This window comes from Crocodylus porosus, unplaced genomic scaffold (genome assembly GCF_001723895.1).
Source record: "Crocodylus porosus isolate Cpor-Errol unplaced genomic scaffold, CroPor_comp1, whole genome shotgun sequence".
Classification (NCBI taxonomy): domain Eukaryota; kingdom Metazoa; phylum Chordata; order Crocodylia; family Crocodylidae; genus Crocodylus; species Crocodylus porosus.
In genome coordinates this window covers 5,507,279-5,521,019 of record NW_017728918.1, presented here as the reverse complement: position 1 = coordinate 5,521,019, position 13,741 = coordinate 5,507,279, and the positions used below count along the sequence as shown (strand labels likewise).

Below are 13,741 nucleotides of genomic sequence, written 5' to 3'. Positions count from 1 at the left end.
TTTTGGCCATAGAGGACAGGATTAAGAGCAATGACCTCAAGCTGTTGTAGGGGAAATTGAGGTTGGATATTAGGAGGAACTTCCTGACTATGAGGGCGGTCAAGCATTGGAACAGTTTTCCTGGAGAACTTGTGGGATTTCCAGCCCTGGCAATTTTCGAAGACAGGTTAGGCAGACACTTGGCTGGAATGGTTGAGACCAGGATGATCCTCCCTTGATCAGGGAGTTGGAGTATATGACCTCATGAGGTCCCTTCCATCCCTACTTTCCTATGAGCCTGTGACCCTCTGTAGAACTTGGCACAAGTTCAGAAGACCTGGTTCACCAGCCATTTCATGGTCAGTAGTAATGACCCCAACAACCCCCACTGAAGTCGGGTTGAAGCCAGTGGGATGACTGCCTTTATTCTTTTTAAGTCAAATGAATAGTTGGGTGGTGGTACAAACTTGCTTCAATCTATGTAGGGTGATGATGCTCTTTTTGAAGACCAGATGAATGAAAATGTTGAAGCAGGGATTTGCTGACCTCACCCAGAATCAAAGCTTATCCCATAAACATCTTGGGCTTGGATTCACGTTATCAAGCCTTGTGCTCATTATTTGGACATCTCTGTTTTTCAGGTGTTCCCTGTGAAAACAGGTACATTTCTCCCTGGAAGATCATATGTATCACTGGGCCAGTTGACAAGACCAGAAGACTCTCTGCACCCCAACCAGGTACGGCAATTTCAGAACCGCAGGACCAAACTGGGAAACAGATTTGCTGCCATTTGTAAATGGAGTGCAGCAACTTCCTTGGTGGTGATGAGAGGGACAAAGCCAGCGTTATCCCGGAGTTACTGATACTGTTACATGTGGGGCTCGATAATGAGATTGACTTCTAGGTTTGATCACCAACCTTCATAGTTAGCTTGGGAATTTCTGACAAGGGAACAAGGACCCTCCATATTAACCTAGCAAAATTATTTGCTTTTGGCCTGGACCCTATGAGCTTGGCCACTCCCAATAAGACTCTCTTATTTCCTAGGGATCTGTATCTTTTCTAATTCCTCTTGGCTCTTCCTAGGAATTCTCTGAATGCTTTCCTCTTTCCTTCATTGCTCCTTTCATTTGCTTCATTCATCTCACCTCAGTTGGGGATTTCTAGGCATATTAACCTCTGAAGGCTATTGACACATAAGGTTCTTTGGGTAAATGTGATATCTTTTATTAAATAGTTGGAATAATTGGTCTTTGCAAGCTTTCAGGCACAAACATCCTTCTTCAGGTATACAGGAGAGCACACAAACAAAAACAGGCTTTCCCTATGCCTGAAAAGGGTGTTTGCTCCTGAAAGGTTGCAAAGAACATTTTTTTTCCAATTATTTAGTCGGTCTAATAAAAGATATCATATTTACTTAAAGAACCTTGTCTGCCAATGTCCTTAGACCAACACGGATACAACCAACAATTCTGGAGGCTATTGGTCTTTCTCTTTCTTTATTGGAGGGGATTTTATCAATTGAGGCACAGCCTCTGCAGAATCCTACTTTATCACTTAAATGGATCTCACTCATGGGCCAAAAGATATCTTTTTTCAAAGGTGCTGGTTGTTACCACTCACTGGTGGCACCTGCACAAGATGATTACTGAGAAATCACCTGATTAGCTCTGCAATAAAGCATCTACCACTACAAATGCAGAGCTATTAGGTCGGAGCTAACTAATTAACACTGACGTAGGTTAGTACTGCTCGATACAAGTACTATCTTGTGGGGGAGTTATTTAACCCACTGCAACTCATCTGCAGACAGACTGTAGCACCCTTGTGCCCCAGCCAGCCCCTCTGTAGCATACGGAGCTGGGTGAATGGCATCAGAGTTTGTGTTGTGCTAAATCCATGTCTAGATGTGCCCACTAACATGTAATCTGTAGCATGCAGGTTTTTTTGTTGTTGTTGCTTTACAGTCAATTCTCTCATATGCCATACAGCCCGCATTAGCTGCTGCTGATACTATTCTTAATCTTTAATTTCCCAGGAAACAGAGGGCTTCTCTTTGAAGTCTGGGATGATACAGTAGACACTGGCCTAACAGAAGCAACACCTGGGTATAGATGGCAATTTGTTCCCAATGCCAGCTCTCCAGCAGGATTTCTCTCTCAGGCAAAACAGCCATTCAGGTATTCATTAATGTTAAAAAGGATAGGAAGCCTTGGCATGTACTTATGTGTAATAAGGAGCAACAACACATATCAGCTCTTTATAGATGGTTTGACTGCATGGATCCAGGTAGAAGCAAACCTTTCCTCTCTCTCTGTGCTTGAACCTTTAGGTCAAAAAATATAATGAAATATTTTATGCTATATTTTGTTTCTTTGCTGGATCCCTCTGGTCTTCCTGGTTCTACCTCGACAGAGCCAGAAGTGCTGAAGTACCACAAACAAGAGTGTTGCTATGATAGATCCAGCTCCATTAGTAACAAGGAGGACCATGTCTAAACAGAAGCTGTCTTACATATGGATTCAAGCTAAATGTTGTGTGCAGACAAGTCTGGATATGCAAGCAGGACTAGACTCTTATATCAGTCAGGGTAGCTCTATGGAAGTTAATGGAGACAGATTGCATGCATCTACTTGTGCACAGTTACTGCACAGTAACCAAAAATCACTGCGCAGTATGGGTGCACATCTACACGTGCGTACCCATACTGTGCAGTAACTATGGTGACTTATGCCAATGTGTGCATAAATTTGCTACCTGTGTGATGAAAAGTAGCACATTTAGGCCCAAGTAGTTACTGCGAAGTAAGGCACATGTAGATGCCTTACTGCGCAGTAACCCTGTGTGTGTGGACTGACTTGGAACTAAAGTTAGTCCCAAGTCAGTCCACACACAGAGTTACTGCACTGTAATGCCTACATGTGTAGATGCCAGCATAAAAACTGCTTACTGGGCAGCAATTTACTGTGCAGTAAATGTATGTGTAGACACTCACATTGATTTGTATCTGTTGTGGATAAGGTTTTAGATTTCTAGGTGCCCAGGAGCTGAATTTTTTGAGATTTTTTCTTGCAACCTATACAACATTCACTATTGTTGTTTTGTAGAAATATGCACAAAAATGTTCACTTTTCGACTGGACAAATCCTTGAAGGAAAGGTGCATCAATAGCTATTAAGTCCGAGAGTTAAGGATATAGCCTCTGAATCATAATTTTCTAGAGCCTGAATGTTGAAGGCTGCAAGAGAGGAACAGTGGCAGTGGAAAAATCCCTGGTCATACCCAATGCACTCTCCCTTTCAGCATCAACTCTTTGCCACTGTGTGACCAGTGGCACAGGATACTGGGCAAGGTGGACCTATGGTCTGACCCCAAACCAGCAGTTCTTATTTGAATTTCACATGATTCTCATTTGAACCTGTGCCCCTTTTTGATCTGATTGCCTTTCCTCTTCCAAATAGCGATGCTTTTTTTTTTCTTAGCAAAATGGCTTATTGTTCCTGGGACATAATCTTCACTTTTCCTTGGAAATCTTTGCATAACATAACTCATTTTCCTTGTCTTGTGAAACCAAGTAATTTTTTGTGTGTCTAGTACTTGTAAATGCTCTAGAATGCAAATGAGTTAATGTTGAGTTGCAACGCTTTTTCCTGTTACTAAGGGGAGTCAGCTCTTTCTCAGGGATCGAGTGCTGACTGCTTCATGTGATGCAGATGTTCTTCTGCTACCTAGGTCACGACTTCGGGGGTTCTTTGTGGCACCACAGACAAATAATTACACCTTCTGGATTCTTGCTGATGGCAAGGCATCTCTGTACCTCAGTCTGACAGAAGACCCAGGAAGCAAGGTGTGTTGTTACAGCCCCAAGAATAGGAAGTGAGGGATACAGAGGAACTCTGTGGATGGGTATCATGCACTGGAATGTCTCGCCATGCAAGCTGGACTCCTTAGGAGGCCTCATTCATGGGCTTTTACATTAGACCAATGCCACTGAAATCGATGCAGGTGCACATGGTTCTCTGTGATGGTTTGGCCTTTCTCACCAGTTTTTGAAGGACTTGCTGCCACCTCCAGAATCCTGCAAATCTTTCTTCCAGGGCATATATAAAGTAACAGGAAACTCACAATTAACACAGGCCTTTCCTTCTTCTCCCAGTCTATCCCTGCTCCAGAGTTAGTGCCAGACCCAATATCCTTTATGCCGTTTCCACCCACAATGGGGCTCTCAAGTTGAGTCTAATACCTGAGCAGAGATGGCTGGCCAAAAACAATGCAAAGGGACTGGTGTTGCAGGTGGCCCATGCTCTTATCTCAGGTAACGCTGAGCTGAGGGAGAAGCTTCTACGTCAAGACATTTCTCATGGATGGGTGTCATTTCTTAACAGGAGGGGACTCAGTAGGGGCCTTATCTAACATAGCATAGGGCTATTCATCTTCAAAGCAAATGAGGACTGGCTCTAGCACGCAGTGTCCTTCTGAGGTGGGCAAATTATGTAAGCTGGGGAAGAGGCAATATAAAATTGAAGGGATCTTTTGTTTTGTTTTAGTGATTTAGACATGAGAAGTACCTTTTTCCTCTTCCTAAGCACATTCATTTTAGATTCATAGAGTCATAGATTGTGAGCTTGGAAGGGACCTTGGAAGAGCATCGGGTCCAGCCCCCTGCACCAAGCAGGTCAGGTGAACCCAGTGAGGTGACCGTCCAGTCTGCTCTTGAAGATTTCCAGGGTAGGCGATTGCACCACCTCTGGAGGGAGCTTATTCCAGTCTGGACACTTAACTGTGAAGTCATGTTTCCGAACGTTGAGCCTGAATCAATCTTCCAGGAGTTTGTGGCCATTACTCCTGGTCTTCCCCTTGGGTGCCCTGGTGACCAGTTGCTCACTGAGCCCTTGATGTACTTCCCTGGTAGCAGTGTACTGCTACCAGGTCCCCTCTCAGCCTTCTCTTCCTAAGGCTGAAGAGTCCCAGATCCCTCAGCCTTTCCTCGCATGGCTTGCTGTGTAAGCCTCTGATCATACGGGCTGCTCTTCTTTGGACTCTCTCAAACTTGTCCATGTCCTTGTTAACATGTGGTGCCCAGAACTGGACACGGTACTCCAGTTGTCGTCTCACCGATGCTGAGTAGAGTGGGAGAATCACCTTCTTGGTTTTGCTGGAGATGCATCAGTTGATGCATGTCAGAGTATTATTTGCCCTGATGGCTACAGCATTGCACAGCTGGCTCATATTCATTCTGTGGTCAGGTCACAGCTCTCTGCCAAGACAGGGTCTGTCCCTCATAGGATGGGAAGGAATTCCTCAACCATTAACTTGTAGCTGTGAATGTGGTCTGTTCCCTCTATACCATTTCAAGGCCCGAGTCCAGCAGAAAGAATTGGAGCTAGAAGCACTGCTCCGTCATTGTCTCATTGTTTTTTGTCTGAATGCAGGTGAAAATCGCCTCTCTTCCTGCTGGTATTTCCCAGTGGTCTGAACACTGGGAGAAGAACTGGAATCAAAGCTGGCAGCCAAAATCCCAGAAATTTGAGCTTACTGGTGGCTCAAGGTACTACCTGGAAGCGCTGCATCATGGGACAGCACCCAGCACTGGAATGAGACTTGGGATTCAGCTGCACAATACCTGGCTGAACCCCGATGTGATAAATACCTATCACAGAGAAAAGCATGAGATCCAGGCCAGTGCTCACCAACTTCCAGAAATACAGGTCTGTGGCATGCCTGTGATCATGTACCTTAAGCCTCTGTGTGGTGCTATTTACCACGTGCGTGCTGTAGCAAGTCCTTATTGTAAAGGCCCTGGTGTGTTCTTACCCTGTGTTAATGAATAGTGAAGTCATGATTATTTGCATTCAAACACATTAGGAAGCTGTGGTCAGCCCTTGTCTTCCAGAAGATCCTTCCTTCATCCATTAACATGTTAAATGTACCATCTGTCTTGACTGCATTAGGATCTAACCCTGTTGGTTAATTCATGTTGACTAACACAGGTTTGGAACAGATTTATTTTCTTAGCTGATCTCAAAATGATACACTGTTGGATTTGGATCAGGTGATATTAAACGTCCACAGGAGGAAGGGAAGTTCAGTAGCTAGAAGAAATTGGTTCTGGTGGTTAAAAGTGCAGACTAGGAATATGGCAACTGAGGGGCTGCTCCTGGATCTGCCACTGACTTGCTTGGAGATGCTGAATGAGTCTCTTTAACCGCCCTGTCCTTGTTATGTGAGGACCAAAGCCTTAGACATGTATCACAAGAGACTGCATAGAGCAATAGGTGGTTGAAGGGACTCCTCCTGCTGAGCTGCAGAGACTGAAAGGGATGAATACTGATAACATATAGACCTCTTGCAGTACCTCCATTAGAAGAACCATAAGAAACTTCTTGAGATCTTTGTACCTCACATACACTGTACCTGTTTTTCTTCCTATCAGATGCTGACTCTCTCTGGGACAGGATGGTTCAGTCTTTCCTGGGACAATGTGTCCAGCAACATGATATCCACAAATGCTACAGCTGACCAGGTGGGCATGATTAAACACAGAAAGCTAAAACCTCACCTGGTATAAAACATCATAGCACCATTGAAAGCAGCAGCACTATTCATAGCATGACTATCTATGAAAGCTTATGTCTTGCTGAACCAGTTAGTCCAGAAGTGACCACCCTTGCCCAACCTTCTGCCTAACTTCAGACTAGCCTGGCTAACCACCTTTCTTCATAAAAGTAAGGGTGGAAACAGATGCTTTTTGTTGCACTTATGCCACCATCAACATTTTTATGGGTCACAAAGTGAAAGCAAATAAATGTCCAAACCTTCTGTCATGCCACAAATGCCGAGATTTGTGGCCGTGACAAAAGGTAGTCATAAACTGTTCCACTTGTATTGCAACAGATGTCTATTTGCTTGATGGTGGGACTCTCTCCAGGTAGGTGCTTCTGGGACTTGATGGCCCAGTCCTGAGTGCCCTGGGAATTCCTGCACAGAGCTGGGCTTTTCAAACCCTGGGAGCGCCTGCCCACTTTCCCCTGCTTCCAGAGATACCACCCTGGCTATCTCCAGGATGTGGCTCTGGATACAGAGAAACTCAGGGCTCCCCATGTCCAGACACTTGCCCTGGGCATCCCAGGGGCATGCCTATGGAAGCAATGAAAGCTGGGACCCTCAATCAGCTGATTGATAGCCCCAGCCCCAGGACCGCACTGGAGTGTTGTGGCTTTCCTTGTTTGCAGAGATGTGTGCCCAGGATCTCCGGGGTGGTCTCTGGAAGTAGGGAAAGTCACTGTTTCCCATGTGCAGAGGTGTGCCCCTGGCAATCTCTGGGAATCCAGAGATAACTGGGGGCACATCTGGAAGTGAGGAACACATCTCTAATTGTCCCACAAGATCTGCGGGCAAGACAGTGAGCCACGTGCTTTGCCCAGTGGAGCAGATCAGCTGTGCTGGGACACATACACTTCTTTGGCATTGTCTCACCTAGGCTATGAAAACCTGTCTCAGTTGGTGACCTGTCCTAGAGGCTGAGACCTCTTGCCATCTTCTCACTTATGCTTACAATTACTGGGAATGCTTTTGAAAAGCAGTTTTTGTGGGGAAACTCCCAGCTGCTGGGACCTGCAACTGCATCTGATCTAGTCCCCCTCATGTTCACAGTGAAATGCAGAGTAGTAGATAATTGTTTATCAAAATGGACATTCTGATACTTGACCATAGGGTCTTTCCCATGCAGGAACATAGACCAGGAGAGTCTTTGTATCCCTAAAATGCACTGTGAGCTGGTCTTGTCAAAGTCTGTGATCTCAGTTTTATGAAACATAGCAGTGACTTAGAAGCATCTCAGACCAGTCAGCTACACAATGGACCATAACAATGGTTGCATCCTCAACATGGTTTTATTTTTCCTTTCTGTAGGTCCAAGCAGTCATAGAGGAGCTTCTTTCAGTAAAATGTGACACTGAGCCATTGTCTGCGAAATTCCTTTTCCGGAATGGGTTTGAGAATGGTAAATACATACTAAAATAAAGATGATTCCAGTGCAGAGTAGCAATCAGCGTATTGCAATAATGAGTTTTTCTGTTTACATAGGAACCGTGACATCTTTGGGTGGTTAACTCAGTAAGGCTATGCTAATACCACACATGTATGAACATAAAGATGGGGAAGTCCAATGCATTTAGTTGGCCAAAAGCTGAAAACTAGTAGATGTTAGATAGTGAAGGGAAGGGCTCCCACATTTTAGCTCAAAAGCCTACTGCTCAGAGCACTTGCCTACAGGGCAGAAAACACAGGTTATAATCCCCCTTCATTCAGAGGGGTTTGATGTCTTGTCCTTCCCAACAAAGTGCTGTAACCACCAGGATGCAAGTGAGACATTACCCAGGCCCCTCTCCAGGTGTTTCCTTGAAGCTGTTCTCCCAAAGACAGCCAGGAGCAGAAGATACATGGAGCCAGAAGGAAGAGTGTATGTTGGAGGCTGTGAGGCTCAGTAGGAAGAATGCTGCCTGGGAAAGAAAGGGGACCTGGATTCTAGGATGCTACCAATAGGGCAGAAACTTTCCCAGTCCTTTTTTCCAGTAAATATTAAATGCAAGGTACACTGCACCAGGTTTAAAAGGCCTGGAGAAGGGAAGTTCAAGAAGACTGGAAGAGTCCAAAGGCAAAGCTGGACAAGCAGACCAACTGCAAGCCTGCTAGCTTAATGTTAATCTCGGGCAAAAGAATGAGAAAGCCCCTATGAAATGCAATTAATAATTGACAACGTGGTGATTATGTGTATCAGGATATAATTGATGCCAATGAATATGGCTGCATGGAACGTGGCTCTTGTCAACACACCTAATTGCATTTTTTTGATGATATTTTGATGAGATTAGTTTGGCAATGGTGACTATATAGATATTCAGACTCTACTAAGGGAGCTGTCTTGGTTGGGAGCGAATCCAGGTTGGTCACCTAATACCCTCAACTAACTATTTAGCACTGGGGAGGCCTCACCTGAAGTGCTATGTCCAGTTTTGGCCCCACAGTTCAAGAAGGATGTGGACAGTTTGGGAAGAGTCCAGTGCAGAGTAACAAACATGATCAGAGACCTTGGAAACATGACTTATCAGGAAAGGCAGAAAAAGAAGAGACGAATGAAGGGTTCTCCTGGCTGTGGTCATGTCAAAACTTGGGTCCCAGTTAAACCCCTTTTTAACTTCCAAGGTATGTAGGGCAAAACATTAATATTACAGTTGTGATGAGAAGCCCCTTTGTCTTAAGGCCTTTAAAAACACAAGGTCAGAGTCGGCCCCTGGCAGCAATTTGGAGCCTGAGTGCAGAAGAGAGGTGAAATAAAGAGGTGATATGACTTTTCTAAAGCCATCCAGTACAGCAGAGAAGGACCTAGGGGATACAGTAGATCATGAATTGAAATATGTCACCTGCTTACTAGGTTGTATTAACTAGAGTCCCACTTGCAAATCAAGGGCAATGATTCCTCCACTATATTCAGCATTGGCAAGGCTTCACCTGGTCTAGTTTTGGGCCCTGCACTTCAAGAAGGATGTGGACAAATTGGAAAGGGCCCAGCACTAAGCAACAAGAATGATTAGAGGGTTGCGAAGCAAGCCTTGTGCGGAAAGGCTGACAGCGCTTGGATTATTTAGTCTAGAAAAGAGAAGATGAAGGAGGCATTTGATAACAGTTTTAAAATATGTGAAAGGAGATTACAAAGAGGGTGGAGATAGGCTTTTTTCTGTGACTATGGAGGACAGGACTGGGAGCAATGACCCCAGACTGGAGCAGGGGAAATGGTGGGTTGGAGATTAGGAGGAACCTTCTGACCATGAAGGTGGCCAAGCACTGGAATAGGCTACTTAGAGAAATTGTGGGCTCTCCATCCCTGGAAATTTTCAAGAACAGGTTAGACTGACACTTGGCTGGGATGGTTTAGTCAAGGATGGTCCTGCCTTGAGCAGGTAGTTGGATTAGATGACCTCATGAGGTCTCTCTTAGCCCTACTATTCTGTGATCCTACTTACAACTTGATAGGGTTGCCAGCTCTGTTTAAATCTAAGTCAGGAGGTTTCATCACATGACATAATGACATTTATGCCTTTATGTCAGGACGACAAATGGACATTACTATTACATTTTAAAAACCCACTGGACCACTGTATAAATCGGGTTAAACTTTTATTATTTTTTTTAATGAATGCCCTATCATTTCTGTCCCTGGTGACTCTCAGCAGTCTCCTGGAGATTTAGATCTAATGCCTGGACTCTCCAGGGCAATCCTGAAGGGCTGGCAATCCTACAACTTGGCCTTTGGCATACTTAAAAATTAAATGCCAGCTCTTAGGAGGGCAGTTCCAAGAAATACAGTGAGGTGCCCAGTGACTGTATAAACTGTGTTGAGTATTTGGTGTCTTGGACCATCTTCATGGCAAGTGGGGAGGTCCAAAGAGGTGGTCAGTAGGAAACAATGAGCACTATGCCAGAACCCCATTCTGGAATGGAGGTACCTTTATGCACAGGGATCTGGTTCTCGGAGCCCTTTGCTTTGGGCACGTGCCAAACTAACAAGGATGCTCTTAGAGATGTATTTGCCGTAGTGGTGCTGTTCACATTTGGATCACAGAGTTATCCAAGTGGCAGCTTGTGGCCCACATGCAGCCTATGAAGGGTTTAATTGTGGCCTGAGTGGGTGTTGAAGGTGCTGTATTAGTGCAGCTTCCAAACCTAGGTGGTGAATGCCACTGCCATGTCTTCCCTCCCACCCCCACCACTGTCTTCCTCACCAGATGCTGAATTTGGGGTCTGTGGTCCCTGTTGGTGACTCAGATCAGTGAGGTGTGTGAGCAGTGGCAGTGTAAATTCCCTGGGGTCCAAAGTCACACCAATGCAGTGGCTCTGGCACCTGTGCTGAGAAGCTACCGGTGCGCTGCTGGAGGTGAGTCATCCAGCCCTGAGGAGCCCCATGGGCTGGATTTGGCACATGGGGTCAAATAAGTTGAGCAGCCCCGGGGGATGCCGGAGCTCTAGGTCTGAGGAGAGTCAAGTTGCCACATAAAGGCTGTCCAACCTCTATGTGGCTGAGGGCCACACGTCCCTCATGCCACATTAAGAGGGGACACACTGACAGGAGCTGCACGTCCCTCTGCCCCCAGTGCACTGCACACCCAGATGCCCTATCTGTGGATTGCGTGTCCTGGGTGCTCCCCACTCCACCCCATATCCCCCTGTTGCACAGCACACTTACACCTGTTCCACCATGCACCCTAGTTTCCCCACATTGCACCACGTGCCCCCATGTATCACCAGAGAGCACCAAGGGGTGATGAGGTCAAATGGTCACAAACTCCTCCGTGACCGTTTCAGGCTGGACATAAGGAAGGACTTCTTTACTGTCCGAGCCCCAAGGTTTGGAACAGACAGCTGCCAGAGGTGGTTCAGGCAGCTACTTTGAATGCCTTCAGGCCACATTTGGATGCTTATCTTGCTGGGATCCTATGACCCCTGCTGACTTCCTGCCCCTGGGCCTGGACTCATTGATCTTCCGAGGTCCCTTCCAGCCCGAATGTCTATGAAATCTATGACGTGTACCCTGCTGCCTCTGCTTCCCATGCCCCACACTGCAGTGTGAAGCCAGGCACCCCTGCTGCTGCACTGTGTGCAGGGCAACCCCGCACTATGCCATGCCCCCAGGCGGCCCAACTCAACATTAGCTCTCTGGCTGTGAGCTCCTCCCCCCTGCTACCCCGCAGCACAGTGCCGCTCAGGCACCCTGGGCTGCAAGCTCCCCTGGCACTAAAGTCTGGGCTGCATTGCACCTCACCACCCCCTGGGGCAGGGGTAGGGGCAGGGGCGAAGGCAGGAAGGGAAGCCCAGAGCCTTTGGCCGCTACTGCAGCTGGAGTAATGGGGAATGCAGTGGCTGGGCAGGTCCTTGGAGGCTGCAGTTTAACCCTTTGCAAGCCACATGTGGTCCATGGGCTGCCAGTTGAATTACAGAGTAAGCTAAATGAGGGTATTTTCCATCCCTTATATTAAAGTTAGCCAACTTGGAGCAAAGAATGAAAGAGTCATGGGGCTAGAAAGAGAAAGAACAAGAGGGAGCTTGACAGCAGCCTTATGTTTAAAGCTTCAGCTCAGCTGGGGGAGATCTGGGTCCAGGTTTTAACGGGGTTTTGGTTTTTCATCTAATGACTGTACAATGTAATGCGCATCATGCTGTCTGTCAAATGGGAAGAAAACTAGAATGATATTCACCAGAATGTGCATGTTCACTGCCTGCCTTGAACATTTGCCATACAGCTGCTTTTGAGATTGTTTCCACACCTCTAACCCCTTTCATTTTTACCACTGTCAGATCAGAAGGACTTCTCCACTAAGGGTTATGTGGTCAGTGGTGTGGAGCCCTTTTGTGGAAGATTCAGCATTTGCAGCCCAAAGCATCTTGTCAGAACATCGCCACCAACTTTACCAAGATACGATGTCACTCAATACACACATGTGAGTAGCATCTGTGACGGAGTGCCTTAAAAATGGCGGCAGGGACCTGAAAGTGGAACGCAACCTTGGCCTCAATAGCTGAGTCTTTGCCCCTGTTACACCTCAAAAGTACATATCTCATCTCTGGAGTGCGATCCTGTTTCACCCAGGGAGATGAACATACCTCCCCCATTCTTTCAGTGCACAGCCCTATCCATTTCCTTCATGCCAGGGGCCAGCGGGCTCCCCAACACTGTTTATGCATTTTGCTTTAAATAATCATTGGGCAATCATTGAGCACAAGAATCAGATTAAGGCACGAAGAAGTGAAGTGGCTTATTCACAGTCAGGTAGGGAGTCAGGGTAGAGTTGGGAAGAAGAATCAAGTCATCTGATTCTCAGCCCATTTTTTTCTCTGACCTTCTAGGTACTGCACTAGACTGTGGGGTGTAGTGTACTGGGTGGAAATTCAAAGGACAAAGGGTCTATTTCCAATTGTTGACAGCCTGCTTGTGACCTCTGGCAAGTCACTTCACATACCTGTGCTTCAGTTTCCCCATCTGTAAAATGGAAATGATACCTTCTCTGTAAAGTGCCTTGCGATTCACTAACAAAAAACATGATACAAGATCTCACTATGAATATTCCTGCTTCTCAAAGGAAGAGAAGGTAGTTCATTTCTTTAAGCGTTGAAACCTTTGAGCTTTCTGCTGGTCCCATCAGCAATGGAGCTATGTCAGTCATGGATTTTATGGTGTGAACACCTGTTCGTGAAAGTTGGATACATAGCAGTAATTTTTTTCACCCAAGTTATGAAACAGAGGTCAGAAGGGAACCGCGCTTGATTTTTCTTGGATTTGAACCTCAGTCTAATTTCTTTTTCTGGACTAATGTGTTCCTGGTTTGTTCTCCTTCTCTACTGTCACAGGTATGCTTTGCACATAAAGGTTATATAAGCAACATCCTTCATGTTTTGGTGTCCTACAGCAATGCCTTTCTAGGTACAGTGAAGAAAAATCTTACTTGCCATTGGAGTCCTCAAGAGAACGGCTTGGAAAGGTATTCAAAGCATACTTATAGGCTACGCAGGTTGAATAAATGACCTTCCCTTCACCCTGTGACCATGTGTAGCGAATCCGTTGCCTGCAGATGTGCTGCAACTCGGGCAGATTCTCAGCTGGTGCAGACAGATATAGCTTCATTGAAGTCAATTAAATTGTAGTATCAGTACTTTCCAGCATGAATAAGTTTAATGGTGTATGAAGACTGCTCACTGCTATGTCATCTTT

At 45.9% G+C, this 13,741-nt stretch overlaps 1 protein-coding gene across 12 annotated transcripts in view; it reads left to right on the top strand.

Annotated features, from left to right (window-relative positions):
- Positions 1 to 13,741, top strand: part of PKHD1 (polycystic kidney and hepatic disease 1 (autosomal recessive)) — a 383,573-nt gene that overhangs the window by 32,612 nt on the left and 337,220 nt on the right. For all 12 annotated transcript variants that reach the window (XR_002101523.1, XM_019537166.1, XM_019537170.1 and 9 more), the window contains 8 exons: positions 621 to 716; positions 2,018 to 2,159; positions 3,712 to 3,826; positions 5,412 to 5,687; positions 6,413 to 6,502; positions 7,891 to 7,981; positions 12,325 to 12,473; positions 13,381 to 13,511. Coding sequence is in view for 11 of the 12 variants with exons in the window: in XM_019537166.1 (XP_019392711.1) it covers positions 621 to 716; positions 2,018 to 2,159; positions 3,712 to 3,826; positions 5,412 to 5,687; positions 6,413 to 6,502; positions 7,891 to 7,981; positions 12,325 to 12,473; positions 13,381 to 13,511 (1,090 nt within the window). In the remaining variant the exon portion in view is untranslated. The remainder of the gene's footprint in view (positions 1 to 620; positions 717 to 2,017; positions 2,160 to 3,711; positions 3,827 to 5,411; positions 5,688 to 6,412; positions 6,503 to 7,890; positions 7,982 to 12,324; positions 12,474 to 13,380; positions 13,512 to 13,741) is intronic.